This window comes from Oreochromis aureus, linkage group 22 (genome assembly GCF_013358895.1).
Source record: "Oreochromis aureus strain Israel breed Guangdong linkage group 22, ZZ_aureus, whole genome shotgun sequence".
Lineage (NCBI taxonomy): Eukaryota > Metazoa > Chordata > Actinopteri > Cichliformes > Cichlidae > Oreochromis > Oreochromis aureus.
The window spans coordinates 25095000-25118931 of record NC_052962.1 but is presented as its reverse complement, the minus strand read 5'-3'; the positions used below and the strand labels follow the sequence as shown (position 1 = coordinate 25118931).

The 23932-nt window shown below is 41.0% G+C and overlaps 2 protein-coding genes across 4 annotated transcripts; one reads left to right on the top strand and one right to left on the bottom strand.

The window, feature by feature from the left end:
- Positions 1-249: 249 nt before the first annotated feature.
- Positions 250-5097, bottom strand: nelfe (negative elongation factor complex member E). Of its 2 annotated transcripts, none has more exons than XM_031738092.2 (11): positions 4967-5097; positions 4596-4681; positions 4299-4368; positions 3819-3964; positions 3618-3692; positions 3081-3118; positions 2712-2989; positions 1621-1765; positions 1443-1497; positions 684-786; positions 250-585 (listed from the first exon to the last, which is right to left on the bottom strand). In XM_031738092.2, exons 2-11 carry the CDS (start codon positions 4668-4670, stop codon positions 506-508), a joined length of 1065 nt encoding a protein of 354 aa, XP_031593952.1. In that variant the 5' UTR covers positions 4671-4681; positions 4967-5097; the 3' UTR covers positions 250-505. The 2 variants fall into 2 exon arrangements, with proteins under 2 accessions (XP_031593952.1, XP_039461654.1); XM_039605720.1 differs by lacking the exon at positions 4967-5097 and adding an exon at positions 4839-4964.
- A 105-nt stretch (positions 5098-5202) lies between these two features.
- On the top strand, positions 5203-23886 carry skiv2l (SKI2 homolog, superkiller viralicidic activity 2-like). Of its 2 annotated transcripts, none has more exons than XM_031738096.2 (29): positions 5203-5308; positions 5644-5762; positions 6486-6607; positions 6844-6961; positions 7849-7963; positions 8087-8161; positions 8267-8320; positions 8427-8590; positions 9879-10034; positions 10177-10322; positions 11804-11950; positions 12046-12130; positions 12215-12321; positions 12519-12665; positions 12749-12845; positions 12953-13165; positions 13638-13748; positions 14450-14561; positions 14682-14800; positions 15444-15575; positions 15678-15815; positions 15914-16018; positions 16789-16918; positions 17034-17160; positions 18403-18613; positions 19466-19576; positions 21088-21306; positions 21703-21843; positions 23378-23886. In XM_031738096.2, the coding sequence occupies exons 1-29, from the start codon at positions 5296-5298 to the stop codon at positions 23576-23578; spliced, it is 3735 nt and encodes a 1244-aa protein (XP_031593956.1). In that variant the 5' UTR covers positions 5203-5295; the 3' UTR covers positions 23579-23886. The 2 variants fall into 2 exon arrangements, with proteins under 2 accessions (XP_031593956.1, XP_039461651.1); XM_039605717.1 differs by lacking the exon at positions 5203-5308 and adding an exon at positions 5350-5487.
- Positions 23887-23932: the final 46 nt, after the last annotated feature.

Here is a 23932-nt window from a genome sequence, read left to right as displayed (position 1 = left end):
CAAGGAGTAGCCAATCAGAAGAGATTTGAAGGACAGGAGCTAAACTAGCTTATTGTAAAGCATGAGCTGAATGGTTGATAAGGGTTAGATTCATATGATTCTACTCCAGAAGAGTCCAAGAATAGAAAACATGGAGCTGACAATGAGGATAATGAGCCTACTTTTTTCCAAGATAGGAGGGCACATCTCAGAAGACAATATGTTTCTTTCTAGAAGGTATTTTTAGAGTCAAAACTGAGTCGTTTAATATATAAATCAGAAGTCATTTTTTTTAATATGAATATGAGTGACCTACACAAAAGAAAACATTCACAAATACAATTCTTTTACTTTTTGAGCTCAGATGTGTAGTTTCCCATGCAAAGCTGCACACATAGCATTACATCCAGCCTAGGGTAACTACAATGCTCTGATCAAAAAGGCTACTGATAATCTTTCATGTCTTCTGCAAAGTACATGCAGCAGGTTAGCAGCTCAGAAACAGAGCAACAAAAACATGGACTTTTCATCCCAGGAAAAGATCTTCACTGTACACCACTTGGTTCCTCTTGTCCCGGTAGGAGCCTTTAGTGCTGTTCTGCACGGCTGTAAAAGAAAGATGGGGGTGACGGTTAATCCACGCTGTGCAGACACACAAGCTGTTTGATCAGTGTCTAAACGCACAATACGAGTGCTGTATTTACCCAGTGAAGCCCACACAGATTTGCCAGTGGCAGCGTCCAGCATCGGCTGCTTCCTGGCGATGCTGACTTTGATGTGAACATCTCCCACTGTGGTTCCATTCAACTGTGAAACAAAAACCAGCAAAGCCAGTTCAGCCCGTGTGTCTGCTGTGTAGAAATAAACCAGGCGCCTGTAAAACTACAGCATGTCTTCTGGTATATAAATGAATGGCAAGGAGTCATTATTGTGCTCTGATGAAGGCCACAAGGGCAAAACGCCTGTGTGTTTGTGGACATACCAAAGAGTCATATTTACTTTTTTCCCCCTTTAAATTAATAATTGGATTTTTTGGATGATTTCTTGGACTGAAGTTGCTCATTTCAGAAGCCAAGCAGTAATCAGTATTGAGACCACCCTGTTAGCTGGAAGATATACTGTCCTCCCTGAGCTGCTTGTATTCAACTGAACAAGATAACTGTCCCTTGAAGGAGTTTCCAAATTCTTTAATCATTTTAATGGGCCACAGTATGATAACGTTATGCCAACTCGAGGGATCATGCTCACCATGTACCTAATCAAAGAAGATGTGAAGTCTTATTGTGGTACACCTTTGCCTGATATATACACACGCACACACACAATAATTTGTAATCAATGGGACACGAAATTGTTACTGACTGCACGGAATATCTTAACATTCACCAAATCAATACCCGGAAAAAAAAAAAAAAATACAATAGACATAACAGCTGGCTGGCAGAAAGAAAGATAGCACCAACCTCAGCAACAGCCTGGTCTGCAGACTCCATCTTCTCAAATGTGATAAATGCACAACTGGACAGAAGAACAAAACAGAAAAGGAAGAATAAATCATCATCACACTATTTGTATTACTGCATGAAAATGCAGGCAGAAACGACACTTATGAGCACACAGTTTTGTTTAAAGCCTCCTTACTTGCGTGGGTTGTCCATCGAGAGATCGATGATGTTTCCATGTTGAGAGAAAGCCGAGCGCAGGCTGTCCTCGCCGAGCCCAGAGCCATAAACGTAAACGGTATTCCCCTTTCGCACTCCTCTGCGCTCTGGGTACGAGTCTGACCCTGAGAGTGAAAAAAGCAGACAGGGACAAATCATAACCAGCATTTTGGTTTTTTTTAATGTAGCTTGTTTTTTCAAAATTTTATTCTTCCATAAGTATTACAGAAAAATTAACTAAAAAAAATAAGATAAAAATTACTGCTGAAGTATGGCAGCAGCACTGTGTACAGAATAAGTGACTTCATTGTATTAACATGTACTTTTTGGTCAACACGTTTCAACAAACTAATTCCACTTTATAACTGCCAATAATCGGATTTGTAGCAAAGCTGTTCCCACAAAGCTTTCTAGAAGTACACAAACCAGGGCTATTTTTGGATCTTTTAAGAATATCGCAGTGGAAACCTCTTTAAGAGCATCAAATAACCACTTTGAAAAGAATGATGATCCAAAACACTGTAGCAAGAGCAGTGACAGGAATCTGAGAGAGATCATATTACTCTCCATTTAGCTTCTCTTCACTGGCTCGAGAAAATGCAGACCAGATTAGTTTATGCTCAGGTCTGGATCAGGTGATTTTGAACAATCCCTCAGTTTTTAAAGCCCAAGGCTACTTGGGGACCTCCCACTGAGCACCTACCCTCTCCTTCACTATTATATTAACACATCTCTTCATGTATCTTCCAACAGGTTTCTCTGACAGCATGTTCATAATCTTCGGTTAGAACTGGTTAGTGTTTCGTCCGTAAGGCAATCAGCCTTAAAATTTCTTAACCTCTAATTTGGTTTTGACCTTTTGACACCTGTCAATAAGATTAGAAATAAGTAGACTAGGTCAAGGATGAATTTGTAAACTCTTGACATAGTACATTACAAAGGATAAGCAAGCCTTGGCCAACCACATCTCTTTATTTTTCTTATCTGATTTTTTTCTGAAGATGGGGAAATAAAAATGCAAAGAGGCAAACATTAGGTCTAAAGTTCACATGACAGAAAATGGTTACTTACGTCTGAAGGGTCCATCTCTGTCTCTATCCCTTTCCCGGTCTCGATCCCTGTCTCGGCTTCGGTCTCTGTCTCGTTCCCGGTCCCGTTCCCTGTCTCTTTCCCTGCCTCGGTCTCGATCTCTGTCCCGTTCTCTGTCTCTCTCCCTATCCCGCTCTCTATCCAGATCTCGGTCCCGGTCCCGCTCCCGCTCGCGCTCTCTGTCTCTCTCCATGTCCCGGCTGGATGACATGCTGCCTCCTTCGTCCTCATCCCGGTATCGGTCGCTTGAACTAACAAAGCTGCAGCAGAAAACAAGGAAACCAATTTTGACCCACAGATACAGAATTTTGGCATATTAAACATGCTGTTCATTATGGATTTGGAAATTACCTCTCATACAGAGACTTCCTGTGGGCTCTTTTTCCAGACTAGAAGAAACCAAAAAAATATGATAATATTAAATTTAACAGAATCTGTTCGGAACATTTGCTGAGCTGCTGTTTAGACTTGGAAATGTGTGTAATTTCTGTCTCTTGTAACTACAAGTGATTTGTAAATCCTAGATTGAATGTGTGCAACTTTAATCAGAAATTAGTGCAACTTGAAACACAAAGCTATAGATTAGGGGTCCCCAATCCCAGTCCACGAGGGCCGGTGTCCCTGCAGGTTTTTAGATCTCACCCTGGGTCAACATACCTGAATCACATGATTAGTTCATTACCAGCCCTTTGGAGAACTTCAAGACATGTTGAGAATGTAATTTATCTATTTAAATCAGCTGTGATGGATCAAGGACACATCTAAAACCTGCAGGGACACCGGCCCTCGTGGACTGGGATTGGGGACCCCTGCTATAGATAGAGCAATGTAGAAAGGAGATCAAATGAAACAAAGTGGTAAAGCAATGCTTAATGTCCTGTATTATACCTCAGGCTGGTCTTCATCTGTCGAGACACTCCTTTGGAATGGTAAGAAAGCAGGAACTGGGCCTTTTTCGGGGTCCTGTGAGACATGAAGAGCAAACATCAACCACATGTGAGGAGGAGAGTTTAATAATAATTTCACAACTGCTCGTAAATGCCAGAAATAAGAATTACAGGTCATGCAATATATTTACCAACATCCCACCTTGAGCTTAATTTCCAGCATTCGAGACCTTTTAAATCCAGAGTTTTTATTCTCAGATTTAATAGCACTGATGGCCCCTGACTTGATGAGCATCTTTGCTTGTTCTGTTGCTGTTGCAGTGTCAACAACAGGCTGGTCTGACAGTGCTTTGACAAAGAAAAGAAACACACACACAAAAAAGAAAAGTAAATAACAGTACAACCAGTGTTTGAATCAAGCCACTCCAATGAACAATAATAAAAAATACACGTCTTAGATTAGATCAAATATTCTACTGTTTTCTGTTTGTGTTTTTTTTTGTATCTGTTTTTTGTATCTGTTTGTGATTTTTCCAGTTAGTTGCTGGTGCTTCAGATTCTAATGTTGATGTTTACTTTTATTAAAGCCTTATTATAAGCAAGATCAGAGTTAGTGTGATTGAGTCAAAAAAAAAAATCCAGTGGTTAACATGATGATTTATAGTGAATTATATGCACTTACTCCGTTTCAAGCCACTCTGGTTTGTCTGGTTGGTTGAACTCTGCTTTTTCAAGGCAACCAGTGCCTTTTTCTGAACAGAGAGGTAAAAAGTGAACACACAAAGCTTTATTTTAGTCTTCAGTGTAACTATTTTACATATTCACGTGTGTCTTCGAGATGGAAGCGGGATGAAATGTTAGATCTCTGTACAGTGTAGCTAAGAGGAAGCTTATATTATGAAATAGGGATGGTTTCCTGTTTGCAGTGTTCCACAATTTAGTACAGACCAAAAAGAGCATTGAGTTTCACCTTACATACCTTTTTCTTGAGTTTAGCATATTTCTTTTGTAAAGCCTCCTCTTCCTCCGTCAGCGAGCTCGGAAACACCACCATGATGGCAATCACTAAAATGCAGAAAACATGTTTTAATGAAAGAAAACAAAATAATATTTTAAGAAAGATAAACAAAAAATAACGGATTCCCCTATTGATTTACCACCACCAGCTGGCCACAAGCTAATTAGCCAGAAACCACAACACGACTTCTTTCAGATAAAATACCTAAACTGTTCACTCAATCCAGACAGGGTGTAAACCCGAAGTCTACCTCGATATCAAGATACCAGTGAAGTCCTACAGGAGCTATAAAAAACAAATGTCCATTATTTGAATCTGTTTTAATCGCTTACCAGCTTCAAACAGTTGCAATGGCTAATAGGAAGAATAACGCCGACGCGTGAATGTGACGTTGTTCTCTTGATGTTTTTTTGTTTGTTTGTTTTTGCAAAAAAGTTTATAATATTATTTTAAAAAACACAGAAAACGATATGTCTAACTTATAAAACATTTTATCTTATAAAAGTCTTTGTAAGAATTTTTTTAAAGGTTTTTATGTCTTTGCGTTTCAGTCGAGCAGTTTTTTGCTAGCCACTTCCGCTTGTCAATTTTGGCAACTTCCGTGGCCACTGCAGCAACTACTTTGTGGCAACTTTTAGCTTTCATTAACGACTGTGGGGGCATGGATAGACTAAGTACGTTGTGGGTTGTAATTTGTTACGCCCGCTCCTTAAATAATTATAAATATATAACTGTATTCTGTTTATTTTTTGTTAACTAGCTCCATTGATGTAGCTTATGATGATATGGCTAACAGAGTAGCTTCTTTCTGCACCCTCATAAAGCACAGATTTAATATTTAGCTAATCAGCAAGTGAGTGTGGTAATATCCGTTAAGCATTTACGGGATAAATACGACCAGATAAATGGTTAATTTAACCTGACAGTCTTTTTCTTCCTCTTTTTAATACAGCCTGCGTGAATGTGTGCTTGCTCATCCATTCAGACTCTTTATGTTGTCTCTCTGCAGATGTGCCCCCTCCGGGCCCCATGGATCTGCCCATGTCCCTGCTGGAGATGGGATGCTCTGGCAGGTTTGAGCTCATCACACACCCCGTACCCGGCCAGCCTTTACCTCCACAAAGCACGGTCAGTAAGGAGGAAGATACTGTTTACTCATACTATTTTAGCTAAGTTGTAGTTCAATAAAATAATTTAGTCTGTGTTACAACGTAATTTAAATGATTAAGAACTATTCAACTCCATGATAATGGCATGCTTCCGGGCTTGTGATTGGAAATCACTGATGCCGTTGCAGTGGAGCTTTTCAAGACTAAAGCCCTGTTCCCTTGTATTATGATTATGTGGAGTAGACTGTGAGTGAAAACCTATGTAGACCTACTTTTCCCCCACTCTGGAATAAACAAGAAAGTAGATACAGAATCTATTATCTATGCATGCATAGTCACAGTGTCAAAACTGTGCACTACATTAGGTACACATTATTAGTACTGGATTGGACCCCCTTTTACCTTGAGAGCTGCCTCAGTTCTTTTATGGCATGAATTCGTGTACAATTGCTTTACGCATATATTTTTGTATTCAAGGCACCTATTCTAGCACATTTAGCTTCTTCAGAACTTATTCAAAGTGATGCTTATTAAAATTTCATATTATCTAAATACTTAACATTATGGTTTAGTTTCACCTGAGCTGATTGCATATATCAAATAAGATTTGATTGTGTTTTATCTTCGGGGTTGATGGTGTTCATTTATAACTTGTGTAAATATAGGGGAATTATTTGACTTGTTTTGTTTATGTGGCTCTTCAGGATGTCTCTCTGATCTCTTTTTTTTTTTTCATCCACAGCTCCCTCATGGGCTTCCTCCCACAAACCTGAACCTGGAGACAGAAGTAGAGAAACAGTTTTTAAGAGATCCTGCATGGCTTCCTATACACGACAAAGACTTTGCCTTCCAGAAGTTTCTCAAGTACTTATGTTTGTTATATTGCTAATTTAAAAAAAAATCACTAATAGGCATATTGATTGATTTCACTAAATAATTAAGAGAATTTCTTAAAATCACTGCTTCCTGAAATCTAACGTGTCTACAGGGGGAAAGTCAAATCTGATATAGTGATATAGTAATTCAAATCAACGTATGTTTAAAGGTGTGTGTGTGTGTGTGTGTGTGTGTGTGTGTGTGTGTGTTGCTGTTCTCATCAGGGTGACCCAGAGGAATGTTGACGTTGATTCTCTGCTCAACTGTTGTCCATCTCCGCTTCACTCAGGACTGTCTGTTGTCAGAGATCCCACCACAGGAATGCTGCTGGACTTCACTGAGGTAACGTGGCAATGTTTTTCTTATTAAAATAAAATCATTATTGAACCTGACAAAGAGTATCTTATTGTTTATAAGAAGTGCTTTGCTGTTTCACCTTTAAACTGTGCGGTCATTTTAAATATAAGGTTAATTTTAATACTCGGATCAACTTCTTTTTTTTGCAGTCAGTGACTGCCTTGAGATGTCCTGGTGGGCTTTACGCTCTGAGAGGTTTAATTTGACTTTTTCAGACTAAAAATGGCCTCCTTCACATTCTTTAGAATCTCTTTAGGCTTTTTAGTGATCCAGTGAAAAGCTACCAAATGCAAGCCCAGCACTTGGAATCAACTCCAGAGCTTTTCTCTTGTTTAATGTGTCATGGAAGAATGAAGGAACAGGCCTCACCTAGTCATAAAACTGCTTGTCAATCAATTATCCAGTTTCTTTTGAGCCTATGAAATTAGAGGACTGTGTATTAAATGGCTGTAATTCCTTAACAGTTCAAACTTTTGATAAACCCCTTGAATTAAAGCCAAGTCTGCTTTTCAATCAAATTTTGATTGTTTGATTTGAAATTCACTGTGGTTGTGTACAGCAACTGTGTTATTGTCCAAAACTTTACATGCATATTTTTATACATATTTTTCAAGACTGATTTTATCCATTTTGGAAAAAAATAGATCTTTTAGATTTTAGGGCCACCTACATTTAATTTAAAAAACAAAAACAAAATTTTCGCAGTCAAGTTGTCACTATTTTTCACTTCTGCTTTTATCTTCGGATCTGTCGAAGAGTCAGAGTCTAGCAGCAGGTTATCATTATGGTCCTGTTCATTATCACTGTAATCAAAGGTTGGGTTGATTCATTTCATTTTGGGTCTATATTCTTTTTTTTTTTGTCACCTGTAGGTGTTATTGGAGAACACCGGCCTGTCTGCAAAGAACTCGCTGTCATTGCAGCGCCAGCCTGGGCCTCCTTCTGAAAGCCTTCGAGGAAGCAACACCAACTACCCGTTCCTCCCCGGTGAGATTCTTTCATTCATTCAAAGCATTTTTTCTTAGTGATTTTCTGTATTCTTCCTTTAGTTCAGATGTCGCAACTGAGGAGTTTTGTTATCTATTAATATTCTTGTTGTTATTGTCACAGGAGGAATGGAGGAACTCACGCTTGAACAAATCAAGAAGAAATCTGAGCTGGAGGAGGAAATCGACTTTGAGAGTGGTGATTTTTTTTCCCCTCTTTTAAGCAGGATCTACGTAAAATAAAGTCAAGCATATTTTATTATTTCACCTCTTAGAGTTTGAATTTGTCATTATTATTTTGTAGATTTACTGAAGGTGGCCCCTGGACTGAAAGCTGGGATGGACTTTACTGACAAAGGTTGGAACTCAGACTGTCGTCCACCCCCCCCAAAAAAAAAAACATACTATATTTGCTAAAATAAGATGATTTACTGATTTTCTCCTTTGAATTTTGTATCCTGCAGATGCCAAAATAGCAAAGCCAGAGGTCAACCTCATGTCGCTCCTGTCTACTGTGGAAGGCATTAGTGGTTTGCAGCTTGAGGCGGAGGAGAAGGAGAAAGACAAAGAAAGTGAAGATGCCCCCAAACTACCAAGAACAAACAGTCTTGAAGACCTGGGCATCAAGGTACATCTTTTATTTCAGATATCTGGTAAAATGCTTTTCTTCCAATCATAATACTCCCTGAAATGACTAACTGTGAATGATAAATATTAGCGCGATATCTTTATGTAAATATAGCAAACGACCCGATTAAAATCATAGAGGTTAATATGATGGGAGAAGTTTTACATGTGGTCGAGTTCGCCTGTGTTGTGTATTGAGATGTTTCCCACCCAGCAAACACTCAGTGAAAAGGAAGTTTTGCCCGACGTCTTAATGCTCAGGTTTGGTTCAAAGGTGAAAACTCAGGTCTTGAATAAACATTGAAAAAAAAAAAATGTGGTTGCCTCTTAGCCAACCAGTAGACCTGAACCCTGAACCTTCTTCCTCAAGGCAGCAGTACTACCAAACATAACTTCTACCACAGTAACACTGTGCAACCCACAGTGAGACATAACACTGTGAGAGATGTCATTTACATGTATATGCATGTAAAAGGCAAATATGTTTCCTGACCACAGTCATTTCACAATCAAACGAATGTCATATTTGCGTTTTTTAAAACATACTGCCTGGTGTCACGTGGACGTCTGACAACCTTTAAACAAAGTTTTGATGTACAGGTCGGGTTTTTTATGCATTGAGCATAATTTAGTTCTCCACCAAAGGAGATTCACTTAAACTGTAACAGCGGTGCCATTTACTCAATTAACTTGAAATGGATTCAAACACATGGAGATCTGTTGAGTAACATAGTCTTACATGTGTAGCACCAACCCTCAAAAGCCTGTTTTAAACAAGGACAAACCCTGAAGATTAATTCAAACACAGACCATTTGAAAATGAATGAAAAATTTGAAATATAGATTTACCTAACACTATTGCCCACCACATTTCTTTCCCTAGAAATTAATTTTAAAGGCCATGACTGTCCAACTAGATTTAGCCCATAGGCTAACGTACATGAGCATGTGGTGCTCAGTGAGTTTCGGTTCTTTGTTGTCATAAATGCAGGAAAGAAAAGACGAGAGGTAAAATCTGTAAAAACACTGAGAACAAGTTTAGGGAAATTACTTCTCATCCTTCTCTCCTGAATTCATCCTTTAATTGTGATGTTGATAAATTTCTACAAGCTGTTTTCAGTATTTAGTTCAGTCTTTTTCCAGTGCAGAATTTGTCAAATAAATGCTGGTATTCGCGTAGCAGGAAACAGACAGACATCCAAATCAAAGGAAATTGATGTGGGTTAACTGTCGACTGTGGCGAAATATGAACTGCTCTGAAGCTTTGTTTCCTTCTCCTCTGCCTGCAGGATGCTGCGTCATCCTCGTCTCCTCCAGAGAAAGGAAAAGAAGAGAAATCAAAGCTAAAAGAGAACACAGAGGAAAACAAGAAATGGGCCATTCCTGTGAATATAACATCACCCTGCGATGACTTCTACAAACGCATCCCAAACCCAGCTTTCAAGGTTTGGGTTCAACATGACAAAATATAAAATCCATTTGTCTTATTTTCATATTTTCACCTCTCTCTGTTGCTTCTCTGAACACGGGATGTGGTGAGCTGTTAAGTGAAAACCTTTTTCTTTTTTTCCTGTTTCTCTGCTGCAGTGGCCTTTTGAGCTCGATGTTTTCCAGAAGCAGGCAGTGCTGAGGCTGGAAGCTCACGACTCCGTGTTTGTGGCCGCGCACACGTCTGCTGGAAAAACAGTGGTGGCCGAGTACGCCATCGCTCTCTCACAGAAACACATGACGAGGTGTGTATTTGTGCACTGCTTGGCAGCGAGTTAAACCCTTTTTCAGTACGAGCTGTAAGACTGAGGTTGTTCTTGTCTTTAAGGCTAGAAAAGAAGGATCGAAACACTAATGAAACGAGACAGCTGTGACTCACAGCTCACATAGTTGTCTGCCGAAGGTGGTTTGATCCCCAGCTCCACTTCACATTATCATTGGGCCAGATAGTGAACCCCAAATTGCTCCTGATGAAAGTTCTACATGTGTAAAACGTGCTTCGTAGGAATAAAAAAGCACTATATAAATACTTTTTGAATACAAATACAAATGAATACGTTACAAAACCACTGATCTCTACACCAGGAAGAAAGAAGACAAGATGAACTTAATTAATGTACTTAAAATGAAAGTACATAAATCCCCAGTAAAGAATGTAACAAGCTTCCTGCTGGAAATGCTGTGTTACCACATTTTAAATTATAATATACAATAATAAATATAAATAAAATAATAATAAATATCAAATTATGCCATACTGCAGTATTGTTTGGCCTGTTCACTGCTATACTTAATCACATTGAGAAAAATCTTAAAAAGGGGTTGTTTATAGTGCTAAACACAAACATTAAAACAGCACTTTTAATCATACCGACCTCCTGATTGGTAGACGATTCACTCTGTCACCTGAGCCACTCCTGACCTTTGACTCCTGATCATGTAGCTTTGAGGACAGTAAACAAACACAGACGGATTAAAGTGAGATAACTAAATCATAAAATAAATAGTAAAAAGTTACTTTTAATATTTTAATAGCAGGAGTCTCACCATTAGGTGATGATAGAGTGGGTATATTATGTTATGTGTTATGTTATATTATGGCTAAGTTTCTTATTTAAGGTTTACTTCAAACTGTTCTGTGGCAGATGGATAACATAACTTCGATTCAAATAAATAAATATTACACCCCAGAATAAAAGCAGCTTTTGTTGGCATTTTCACAGTTTTCGTAATTTTGACACAACCACTGGGTGGCACAAAAGTCAAATATTTTGTGTTTCCAAACATTTACATGGTTTTCCTTCCTAAAAGATCTGAATGAATGATAAATGATAAAACAATGGATGGATGATACTTGGTGACTTATATTTATCGACTGGTGTTTGTTTTTTAATTTTTCTATACTTAAAGTGTATGCAGGAATCAATACATTTAACATATGTAACCCTTTAATCTGAAGACTGTTACTGCTTGTTGTTATCATCTGTTACCTGACAGTGAGGCAAGTAACAGGTGTTGTATGACAGCTAAACAGCTGTTTAGTGTTGTGGTTGAACAAAAAGTTTTTAATGTCATTGTTCTTGTTTGGCATTATTCTCACTTCAGAGTCTGTAGTCTTGTATTATATATATTTAATACATAATTAGACGTATAACTTCCAGATTAAAGTGTTTTTTCTTTGCAGAGGTTTATTAGAGGTTTATTTTTCTTTCTTGTGTGTTTAAAGGACCATCTACACATCTCCCATCAAGGCTCTGTCCAATCAGAAGTTCAGAGACTTTAAAAACACATTTGGGGACGTTGGACTTCTTACAGGCGACGTCCAGCTCAGTCCTGAGTCGTCCTGCCTCATCATGACCACTGAGATCCTCAGGTGCTCGGGCTGTTTGTTGTAAATATTAGAAGCAACTTTTTTCAGTAGGGTAAAGTTTCTAGATTGCTCCGTCCTCTCCTCCTCTCCTCTCTCAGATCTATGCTTTACAACGGCTCAGAGGTCATCAGGGACTTGGAGTGGGTGATCTTCGATGAGGTTCACTACATCAACGACGCTGAGGTCAGGGAGCGCTCCCACAGATTCATTTTTTTCCAGCTGATTTTTGAGGTTAATTGACTTTCCTCTCGTGTTTGCTTTCCTCAGAGAGGGGTTGTGTGGGAGGAGGTTCTGATTATGCTTCCCGATCACGTCAGTATCATTCTCCTCAGCGCCACAGTGCCAAACGCTCTGGAGTTCAGTGAGTGGATCGGGTAGGTGCACCACGCTGACAGCAGCCACTGAGCATTAGAGCGCTAATTGTGGAGTGGTGACAGTGGCTGCAGTTGGTAATTCTCCTTTAGAAATCTGCTCTCACACAAAACTATTAAAAGCAAGACTTGAGTTTCTGCCATTACTTGCATTTCTCTGTCTCGCCCTTATTATTATTGTTTTGTTTTTTTTACCTCAGTCGTATTAAGAAGAGGCACATTTACGTGATCAGCACACTAAAGAGACCCGTGCCCTTGGAGCATTATCTGTACACGGGGAACAGCACCAAGACTCAGAAAGAGATGTTCCTGCTGCTGGATGCTACAGGAAACTTCCTCACTAAAGGGTACAGCTTCGCCGTGTGGTGCTTCACTAGTTAATCATTTCTTGAAGCTGTTTCTTAAAGAGGAAGTTGTGTTTCTTGTTCAGATACTACACAGCTGTCGATGCTAAGAAGGAGCGCACCAGCAAACATGCTCAGTCATTTGGCACAAAAAACACCTCTCAAAACACCACCGCTAGTCAGGTAATTCTCTTTTGTCACTATTCTGCCTTTTGATTTCTCTTTATGTCATCCTCTTGTTTCCTGATTTCATCCATCTCCCTGTTTTTTTTATTTGCTTCACCCCACAGGACCGATCAGTGTGGCTCACCCTCCTGCACTTCCTGTCCCAGCGGCAGCAGACCCCGGTGGTTGCGTTCACTTTCTCTCGAACGCGCTGTGACGACAACGCCCGCTCATTGGACTCCATGGACCTAACCACCTCCATAGAGAAGGCGGAAATTCACTCTTTCTTCCAGAAAAGTCTCACTCGCCTCCGAGGAGGAGACCGGCAGCTGCCTCAGGTAACGAGCAGTCAGCAGGGGCCCTGCTTTTCCTCTTCCCCCAGACTGTTAATACAGGCTGCTTTCTGAATTGGTGATGAATGATAATTTCTTCTTTTATATGAGTATTTAATAATCATCTGGAACAAAAAGCTCCCCTAGGTACAATATATTCATCATAATAATGAAGGGATATAAAAAGATTTGCTATTTTGGTGTGCAGTTTCACTGCAGCATATGCACAGACGTGGTTAGTTTACATACACTCAACATGGACGTGAAAGAATATGCATAATTAATTTATTTCCATAAATACAAGAAATTTTAATTTGAAAATGACTTAATCTTTGTGCTTTTTAGGATTTTAGACTTTTCTTAAACAACTTAATTTGCAGGACACTTAAACTGACTTCCAGTCAAAGATTTATGGTGTTTTGCCCACAGTAGAAAATGTTAATGTAACATTGAACTTGTCATTGGGGTCTTCTTTTAGATCTTGCTCATGAGAGACCTGTTGAAGAGAGGAATCGCAGTCCATCACAGCGGAATCCTGCCAATCCTGAAGGAGGTCATTGAGATGCTTTTTTCCAGAGGTCTCGTAAAGGTGAGTGTGACCGGAAGTTGAAGCAAAGCTATGACGCTAATGTGGCTTGGACCACAGCTGTGTTTGAAATCATGCTTGCATTAGGAGCATGAGGACAAACTCTAATTTTAAACTTTCATGCTCAACGACTTTTGAAAATAACGGTGCAACACACACTACAGGATGTTATTGAGATTATTGTGCCAGAGGGAGCAATGCACCACACTTAATACATAAGTATTAATAGTCTCGTGGGGGTGCAGATGTTAATCTGTGGTGTAACCACCTGCACTAATATCGTCAGTAACGCTGCAGTGAGGAAAAAACAAAAGTTATGCACAATCAGCGAATCTGAGAATTCTGTGAAAACAAATATGGTGGTAGAAAAATATCTTTCTGTATCTTTTAATATCAAGTGCATCTTTTCCTTGGAATTTGTTTTCTCAAGCAAATCTGTGATGATCAGGTGGGGAAGTATTTGATGGAAATGACTTGGAATTTCTCTCTAATAGCTGTGGTCAGAAAGGTGGATGATGGTGAATGAGCCTCCAGGCTGAATCTTGGATGAGATGTAGCTACAGTGCTGGTTTTCTCTTTGGAAGAATGAAATCAGAGGAAAAAGAGACACTTTGTGCTGCAAACCCACCTATTTGCTACACTCACCTTCATTTGCAAATAAAACTAGTTCTACCAGCTGTCTGCATCTTCCCTTCCTCTCCCAGGTGCTGTTTGCCACCGAGACCTTTGCGATGGGAGTGAACATGCCCGCCAGGACCGTCGTGTTCGACAGCATCAGGAAACATGATGGGACCGGCTTCCGAAATCTGCTGCCAGGTTTGATACCCTCCAACTCAGCCGCCATCACTAATGCTCGTTAGTCCTTGAGGATAAATTGTAGCTGAGGAAAAACAAGCATTTTGAGACCTGTGCTCATGCCACGAACCATATTTTTAGGTGAATATATTCAGATGGCGGGCAGAGCGGGCCGGAGAGGTTTGGACGCCACGGGCACTGTGATCATTCTGTGTAAAGCCGGCGTTCACGAGATGGCGGATCTGCACGCCATGATGCTGGTGAGGGCCGCAGCAGGGTTTCATTTCATAACATCTACCTGCCGCGTGGGTTTATACATCGTTCCACTCAAGTCTCTCGGTACCCATCTCTCCACATCTAAAGCAAAGCTGTACTGCTTGTTTATTTTGGCTGTGATTCAAGGAAGGTGTTGCACGCTCCGTTATTCATTTAACATTTAATTACACAGTTGAGTGGGCTATTTTAACACAGTCTCCCTCTGTGCCAGTTTGAAAAGCACTGGTTTAGGTTCAGTGTGGAACTCAAACACAAATTGCGTTTTTTTTATCCTTTTTTCTTTCATGGACGCTTTACTTTCTTTTGTAAATGTAGAAAGCCAGAGCCTCCTCTTCTACAGATGGTGCAAAATGAAATATGCTGTGGTCTTTTATATATATATCTCAAACAAATCCTAATATTAGGTAAAGATAACCCAATCTGCTAAATACACAATCTGCTGGGGCTGAGATCAGGCATACTCATGGTGGTGTGGCTGTAAGCAATTACAAAGTGGTACCCTTTACAAAAAAAAATCAGTGGCATCAGTAGATGAATTGGAATCAGAGCAGTTTTGGTTTTCTAGCTGTAGAAAATGGTTTACATCCCATTTCTGTGCTGACTCTTCTTCCCGTGTGTCTCCCTCAGGGTAAGCCCACCCTTCTCCAGTCCCAGTTCAGACTGACTTACACCATGATCCTCAACCTGCTGCGAGTCGAAGCCCTCCATGTGACCGACATGATGAGGAGGAGCTTCTCTGAAAGCCACAGAGATACTCAGGTAACATTTACAGCTTCATTGAATTGTTGCTCTGTAACATGTTTCCTGTCTAAGAGCAGCTAAGAAATGTCTCTTTTTCGTCTTGTCTTGCTGCTGCTGCAGACCCACGAGAAGAGGATCAGCCAGCTGAAGCAGATGTTGTCCGCTATGCCCTCCGTGGACACAGAGGGCCAGCTCTCTGACCTGTTGCCTTACTACCACACGGTCACCGAGCTGAAGAGAACCAGAGAAGCAGTCCAGGTAAACTCGCACATATTCAGAATCACGATTACATTCATACAGCTTTAATCAGCTGCTCGTTTACATTTATCATTTCCTCCCTGTTGTCTCAATCTCAGCACGCTATTCTGGAGTCTGTGAATGGACTCAAGGCTCTCTCAGTGGGTCGAGTCATTGTGGTTAACAACAAACAGCATCTCAACGCCTTAGGAGTTATCCTACAGGTAGGTGTATATTCAGTGTGACACCCAACCTCAGCTATTCTGTGAGATCAGGACTATTTGGGGTCATATTACCTGTTTCAGAGCAGATACTACTTGTGGATGAAGACAGTTTTGTGTGACAGTGGATGCATGAGCAATCAGACACTTACCTGATTGTGGTGTGCAAAAGATAAAAACCTAAAGAGGGGCTAAATCTTACATAGGATTTATTTCATAAAGAAAAGATAGCTTATTTGTGTCGAATTATGTAACAGTGGCAATTAACAAGTGAAATAAATAACCAGATTTTGTATAAAAATGCAAATTAGGATTAAAAAATGGCTGATTATTGAGCGAAAAGTGCGCTCTGGTGACAGTGCCTACTGCCTATTATATCAACTCTGGGCTAAAGTGGAGGAAATAGTTGATGAACATCGTGGCAAAAGGAAAATGGGAAAATGTTACGGACAGTCAATCAGAAAGTGATAGAGAGTCACAAAGAAGAATTTTTCTTAAATAATATTGTCAGCGATGATGAGCTGTTTAACAAGTCTCCATCTCAGCTCTGTACCCGGTCTCTGGTCTCACTGGAGAGACAGGTGACATATAAGCTGAACGGGTCACCAGTAAAAGAGGAAATACATCCAGATGCTCATTCACAGCAGAGGGTGGTGTAGAGTTTCTACGTCACCCAACCTGCATGTGTTTGGATTGCCACTGATCTCCCTCATGTGTGGACAGTGTACAGTGTCCTTGCTCCCGTATCGTTCTCTGACTTTTCTCTGCGTCAGGTGTCCAGTGACTCTGTGAACCGCACCTTCACAGCCCTCATCATCTGTGAGAAGGGCAACGAGGAAGGAAAAGGCAACGACAACGCCGCTCTCCCTCACCTCCACAACACGTCTCTCTTCATACCTGAAGGTGAGGTGGTGGGGTTAGCTGCAGATGCTAGCCAGCTCTGTGTGATCGCTTACACAAACCACTTTTCAATTATTTGATGTAATTAATTTCCTGTTTTTCCTTTAACGTTCATCAGGCCCCTGCAGCCACACGGTGCAGAAGTTGAAGCTTCAGGACATCTCAGCCATCACGGTGAAAACCCTCAAAGTGATTCCAGAAAGGATCATCGATAATTACAACAAGAGGCAACAGCCACGATTCAAGTATGCATTTGTTGTCTTTGCCGTGATTTAAGAACTTTATTTATTTTTCTAATGAGGATCCTATTTAGAGTAAAATAGATGGTAAAGCAGGGTTTGCCTTATAGCAGGGCACCCTTGTAACCTCTCAGGACCTCGCTGACCAATAGATGACAGCATCACACAGCTGTTCCAGATTTATTTGGTGCACATCCATAATGTGAGTCTCCCGTTCCACCACATCCCAAAGGTGCTCTGTTCGATTGAGATCTGTGACTGTGGAGGCCATTTGAGTAGAGCGGACTCATGCTTATGTTGTAGAAACTAGTTTGAGATGATCTGAGCTTTGTGAAACGGTGTGTTATACTGCCATCAGAAGATGGGTCATAAGGGGATCACCATGATCAGCAACAATGTTTAGTTGGTGCTAAGAAGCCAAAAATGTGCTAAGAAAATATCTCTCACATGCTTTCATGATATATACCCCTAATTCTGACCCTACTATGTGAATGTTGCAGGAGAAATCGAGACTCATTATACCAGGCAACATTTTTCCTGGTTGAATTGTATCTTCAGTTTAGCACCTGCTTCAAGGTTTTAATAAGTTGCCCATTCATAGGTGCTCTTCTGCATACTTTGGTTGTAATTAGTGGTTATTTTAGTTACTGTTGCCTTTCTATCCGCCTACAGATGGTTGTGTGGGAAAATCCTGGGAGACCAACAGTTCTGAAATACTCCAACCAACAACCATGTCACATTCAAAATCACTTTAATCATCTTTCTTCCTCATTCTGATGCTTAGTTTGAACTTCAGCAGGTTGTCTTGACCATGTCTACATACCTAAATACACTGAATGTCTGCCATGTGATTGGCTGATTATATGTTGACATGTAATATGTAGCTGAATAGGTGTACCTAATGAAGTGGCAGGTGAAGATATATACATTTGTCTGATTCTGTTGCTGGTTGTGCTTCATAATTACATATTTTTATTGGTTTTCTTTTGTATTTTTTTTTATTTTCAGCTGCATTTTACTGTGTTTTTGCTCTCTTATGAAAGTGACAGTACAGATATTGACAGGGTTTACAGGGCGAAATGAAGAGGGCCTCATCACTCTACCAGACGGATTACCACCGTTTCTTTTTTGCCACTGCTATATTTAAAAAATATCTGTCCTTTTTTTGTTGTTGTCATTTTCTTGCATTTTTCAGATTAGTCTGTACTGTCAGGCTAAAAATCTTCATCACTTCTCTTTGTCCTTTAGGCTTGACCCTCCTGGTCAAGCCATCTCCACGGCGACACAGGAGCTGCTTCGATTGGCAGAGGCTAACCCCAGTGGCATAGCAACCCTTGACCCTGTCAATGACCTCCAACTGAAGAGCGTTGATGTGGTGGAGGCCAACATGAGGCTCCGTGTGCTGCAAGAGAGCCTCAGAGATTTCAACTGCATCCACTCACCCATGTTCGCAGAGCAGGTGTGTCTGTGTGTTTGTGTGTGTATGAGTGTGTGTCTGTCTGTCTGTCTGTGTCTGTGTGTATGCGTGTGTGCGGGACAGTTTTTAAAATATGCTGCAATGAGAAAAGTGTCTCAGTCTGAGTGTTTGCTCATAAAGAAAGAAAATCACATTTATTTTGTGCAGCAGTTACACATTTATGCAGCTAATTAACATCACATCCTTACATAAGACCGGCCCCCCTCTTTAATAGCATCTCTCGCATCTCTCATTTCTCGCTTCTCACAACACAGCCAGTTTCTTTTTATCCTTCCAATTTTTCCCCCCCTCTTCTAATTTCACAATAATAACATCAAACTCAAAAACCAGATCTCTGCTTCTGTGCCGTCTCTCCTGTCTTCCTGGCAGCTTCATTGGGGAGATAAGATGCAAGAATCTGAGCTGACTGCTTCTATAATTACCCATATAGGCTCATAGCTGCAGCTCATCACTGTCTCACAGGCACAGCGTGTCATTTGAGCCACCAATACACACACACACACACACACACACACACACACACACACACACACACACACACACACACACACTCTCGTTACTCTGCAAGATAACAAGCTCTTACTTGCAGTATCAGTGTCTCCTGTTATCACTGCACATTCACACTTCCTTATGTCTTTATTCAACCTTGTGGGTAATAAAAATTGGCGGTGCACTGATCGTCCTCAGTGGTTTAAAGCTGCGTTAGCTAAAGATGCATTAATGAGAGTACAGAAGTTTTTTATTTTCTTTTTCTCTGTTGAATTCACTGGATTTAGGCCAAGTTCTGCTGTTTTATTTCTCAAATTGAGTATCCTGTGTGTCTGTGTGTGTCAGTTTGCTCGGATTAAGGAGAGGATGAGCCTGCAGGAAGAGCTGGACCAGCTCCTCTTCCTCGTGTCGGACCAGTCTCTGACTCTGCTGCCAGAATACCACCAGAGGATCAAGGTTTGGATGAGAGTCTTTATCCTGACGTGTTTCTGTCCATTGGCAGAAAAACGAATCACCGGCTATTTTTATAAGTCAGTCATTTACTGAGTTAAAAAAAAAAGTGTAAAGACCTCTCGGATGCTTCTCAGATTGGAATATTTTCCTCTTCGTCTTCTTCCTATGTGATCATAGGTCTGTGAATTCTTGATGTTATAATACCTTTAGACATAAAAAGTTCCCATCACAACTTCCCAAAAGTCAGAGTTTGCTTAAATTAGGTTTTTGATAATCACAATAATTCCCAAGACATCAGAAGTTTGATACATTGTCCTCGATTTGAGTCCAGATGGGATCTCTGCTGCGTTTGTCTTTCTCTGCTGATTATGTCTCTAATAAAAGCATCAAAATAGGTGAAAAAAATCTAAAAATATTTAATTTAGAGCCAAAGAAAGGAGCTAATATTAAAAAATTACCTTAATCAACTGATCGAATTCTGTCTGTTATGCTAACAGTGATGCTAACAAGCTGTTTATTTTTGCCATTATAGAATTTGGTATTAACATACTTACGTTTGCTCTGTAGCACTTAAAGCAGACTCTACCCGCTGTGCTTTTTACAACATTTCACAAGAGAAGCAAAAGTCATCCTCCAGGTGGCGCTTGAGGAAAAAAATTCTTTAAAAGTGACAAAGATTCACCGCCTCGTCACAGAAGAGGAAGAAGGAGAAATACTTCATACTTTATTTATCCCAAAAGTTGATTCAGTAAATCAAAGTCTAAATGTTATACAATGCTACTTCAGGCTCCACAGCTGGAATTGAACCAGCAACCTTTTGCTTGCCAAAGAAATGTGGGACAGCCAATAATATTATATATTAAGGGCTGGTATGAGGCAGTAAACATGCTCAAAGCGTTCAGCTGCACGTTCAGTAATGGTGCAGAAGGTGGTCATTCATTATCACACTCAGCCATTTGCATGAGCTCTTTGTCAGCTGATGGAGGATCCAATCATCCTCATCAGGACAATGAACCAATAAGGAACTCCCTCAGGCTCCCGTTGCAGTAAATTGCACCACCTTTCAGTCACAGCTAGTGCAATCCTTCCACATTTCTTCTTACTCCTCAAATTTCGTACTACTCTCAATTTCAGTGAGATTTTTCAGTCTGGATGGGCAATCTCAGTCCACGAGGGCTGGTGTCCCTGCAGGTTTTAGATCTCACCTTGAGTCAACACACCTGAATCACATGATTAGTTCGTTACCAGGCCTCTGGAGAACTTCAGGACATGTTGAGGAGCTAATTTAGCCATTTAAATCAGCTGTGTTGGTTCGAGGACACATCTAAAACCTGCAGGGACACCGGCCCTCGTGGACTGAGATTGCCCACCCCTGGTCTGGACTGAAGTTGTTGAATGCCTGACATTTTTAATCTGCTAGCATAGTTTCCCAGGTTTGAGGAGCACTTTTTCCTTCGAAGCCCCACAAAAATAAACAAACTCAGAGGTTTATTTCCCTCGCCGGCCTCCCTCAGGTCCTTCAGTCCCTCCAGTACATCGACAACGGCGGGGCAGTGCAGCTGAAAGGCCGCGTAGCCTGTCAGATCAGCAGCCACGAGCTGCTGCTGACGGAGCTTCTGTTCGAGAACGTCCTGAGCCCGCTGGCGCCCGAGGAGAGCGCCGCCCTGCTGTCCTGTCTGGTCTTCACTCAGAACACCCAGGTGGAGCCGCACATCACCAACACGCTGCAGGAGGTGAGAAGGCGGAGGAGTTTTTTTGTTTTTAATCCTTGTGACTCACTCACACACAAACACTCACATCACGTGACACTGTGCACATTTGATGAACAACGTCCCGCAGGAAGGACGGTGAGGGCACGTCACCTGACTCACCCCAGTCACTCCCTCACTTTTAAATCACTGGCCGAGTCTTTTGCTCAAACACGAAGGAGCTTTATGGCGCCCTGAATTAGTGATGACTTAAGTAGCAGTGCAGACACTAGAAGAGCAGAAATGCAGCGGTGCGATTTGTAAAGCAGGTTCATAATGTCCACACTGAGAGGCAGGAGAGCGAGTCACTTGTACCTACATGATCAAATCTAGCCACCCACATAAACTCAGCATCCCGATCTTGTCCTTTTTCTCTTCCAGGGCATCGAGCGGGTGAAGTCGGTGGCTCAGCGCATCGGAGAGCTGCAGCGGGAGTGTGGGATACCGCAGACGGGCGAGGAGTTTGTAGGCCAGTTCAAGTTTGGCCTCACAGAGGTGGTTTACTGCTGGGCCAGGGGAATGGTGAGGTTTAACACTTTGTTGGGCTTTATTTGACCCCAGTCACCCCTTTTGGTGAGAGGAAGTGTGTCTGAGAGTGTGTGTGAATGACTTCACTAAGAACAGAGGAAGTAAAAGCAGTTTTCAGTCTGCTGGGGCTCTCGGAGCAGAGGTGAGCGTGATCCTCTTAAATCCACCTAACAAGTTATCGGGTCACAAGACGCAGATCTGCCGTTCCTCTGCTGAGACGAGAAAGTGTAACGCATATTAATACTAATCCACCAGCTCTGCCTACCTGATGAGCATATTTAGCCCCAAACAAGGAGGGAAGAATCCAGATTAAGACAACACTCTATGCCAGATGACGGAGATTACACTTTAATCCCTGCTGTTACTGGGACTGGTGATATTTATGAGATTATTTATTTATTTTTAACACTTTAAAGCAAAAAGGGGAAAAAAAAAATACTATTTGTTTACTATTACATCAACATTTCAGTCTTCACCCTGTCATTGACACCTGGATTTGGTCTCTTTCTTCCATTTTTCTCAACACTGTTCCTCCTGAAGTCTTATCATGTGACTCAGTTTCATAACTGCCATTCATCTTGCGTTGGTGGATCCACTTTTTGTCATTTCTTTGTGATGGATTTCTTACAGACTGCTAACAAGATTTAAACAAATATCCATTCTGTCTTGATACAATATTTCCTTCCATATTATGTAAATATAGCAACAATACATGACCCAGTAATTTGGAAATTACCAAATTAATACGCTCCCTGAAATGTGCAATCCCAGGTTAGAGCCAAAAGACATTTACATTTACTCCAACATGGCTGTTTGCAGATTCAGACTTACTCTTAATTCTGGGTGTTGACAATAAGTGTTATCAAATCTTATGGAATTAACTGTTGTCTTCAGCACATACGCAACCTCAGAAATATTCTTACGTCCCCCCCCAAAGTGTTGACTCCACTTTTGTCCTCTGAGCTTTACTTCTTTACTCCAATAAAAATCCAAGATGATTTCTTCTTATATGGAAATTGTTTTAAACTTTTTTTTTTCTTTCTGATCTGCAGAGCGGTTACACAGGATCACTGGTTTATTTTTGCAGGTCTTTGTACTCGCCAAAGGAAAAGTAAAGCTCAAAAACAAGCCTGATCATTCAGTTGCAAACAAAGACAAAGATTAGAAGACAAATGGTGTGGTTACTCAAACTGCATGTTGTGAACAATCATCAGAATTTAAACACTAACTTCTCAGTTTTGGCTTCAGGTATCAGGTTTTGCGTTTCTTAACAACCTGTTAGTTTCTAATCGCTCTTTTTATTCATCATGTGCAATTTAATGTCACAAAATATAATTTCAAAGTGATATTAATGTGATATATATGATTTTATCACTTCATGTCACCCCAGCTAGAGTATCCTGGAGTACCAGAATGTTACCATAGAAACTGTCTCCTTTCTTACTTTATGAATGGATAAACTTAAGATGTGATTCATGCTGTTAAAGTTTCCTCTTCATCGCTCACCACCTCCTCTGTCCCATCCCAGCCCTTCGCTGAGATCGCCCAGCTCACGGATGTCCAGGAGGGCACGGTGGTCCGCTGCATCCAACGCCTGGACGAGGTGCTGAAGGAGGTGAGGCAGGCCGCCCGCATCGTGGGAGACTCCGTCCTGGGGAGCAAGATGGAGAAGGCCTCCTTGGCCATCCGCAGGGACATCGTCTTCACCGCCTCCCTGTACACCCACTGAAAGGTGGCAGGAGGGGAAGCTGGTGAGCGTGCAAGCACGCCGAGGTGTGCTTGCAGCCAAGTGCTTTCTTTGCACTAGAGGGGTGAGGGCGATGGAGATGTACAGGGAGGAGATAATTGAGGCAAGAGTGTCTTCACATGTTTGGAGCTGAATGTGCCTACAAAACATGTTGATGTTTACATATAAATTCTTAGCAGGATGGAGGGACTCGTTTTAATCCAACAGACCAAAGTGCAGACTGTGAGGTGGGGGTTGGGGGGGCTGCATTGTAATTAATTGTACAGTAATAAAAAAAATCTCTATTCAAAGCCTGCCTTTGTTTGTTTGTTTGCATGGGTCTATTCTTCTGGGTTT

Bases quoted from the DNA above. Each gene is read 5' to 3' on its own strand.
- nelfe (XM_031738092.2), bottom strand. From the start codon at position 4,670: ATGGTGGTGTTTCCGAGCTCGCTGACGGAGGAAGAGGAGGCTTTACAA. The intron at 3,693-3,818 runs GTGGGATGTTGG...CATGTCTCACAG, and splicing joins TGCTGGAAATTAAGCTCAAG to GACCCCGAAAAAGGCCCAGT. The intron at 586-683 runs GTAAATACAGCA...TTTCTTTTACAG, and splicing joins ATCTGTGTGGGCTTCACTGG to CCGTGCAGAACAGCACTAAA.
- skiv2l (XM_031738096.2), top strand. The intron at 10,035-10,176 runs GTTTGGGTTCAA...TCTCTGCTGCAG, and splicing joins TCCCAAACCCAGCTTTCAAG to TGGCCTTTTGAGCTCGATGT. The intron at 12,846-12,952 runs GTAATTCTCTTT...TTCACCCCACAG, and splicing joins AAAACACCACCGCTAGTCAG to GACCGATCAGTGTGGCTCAC.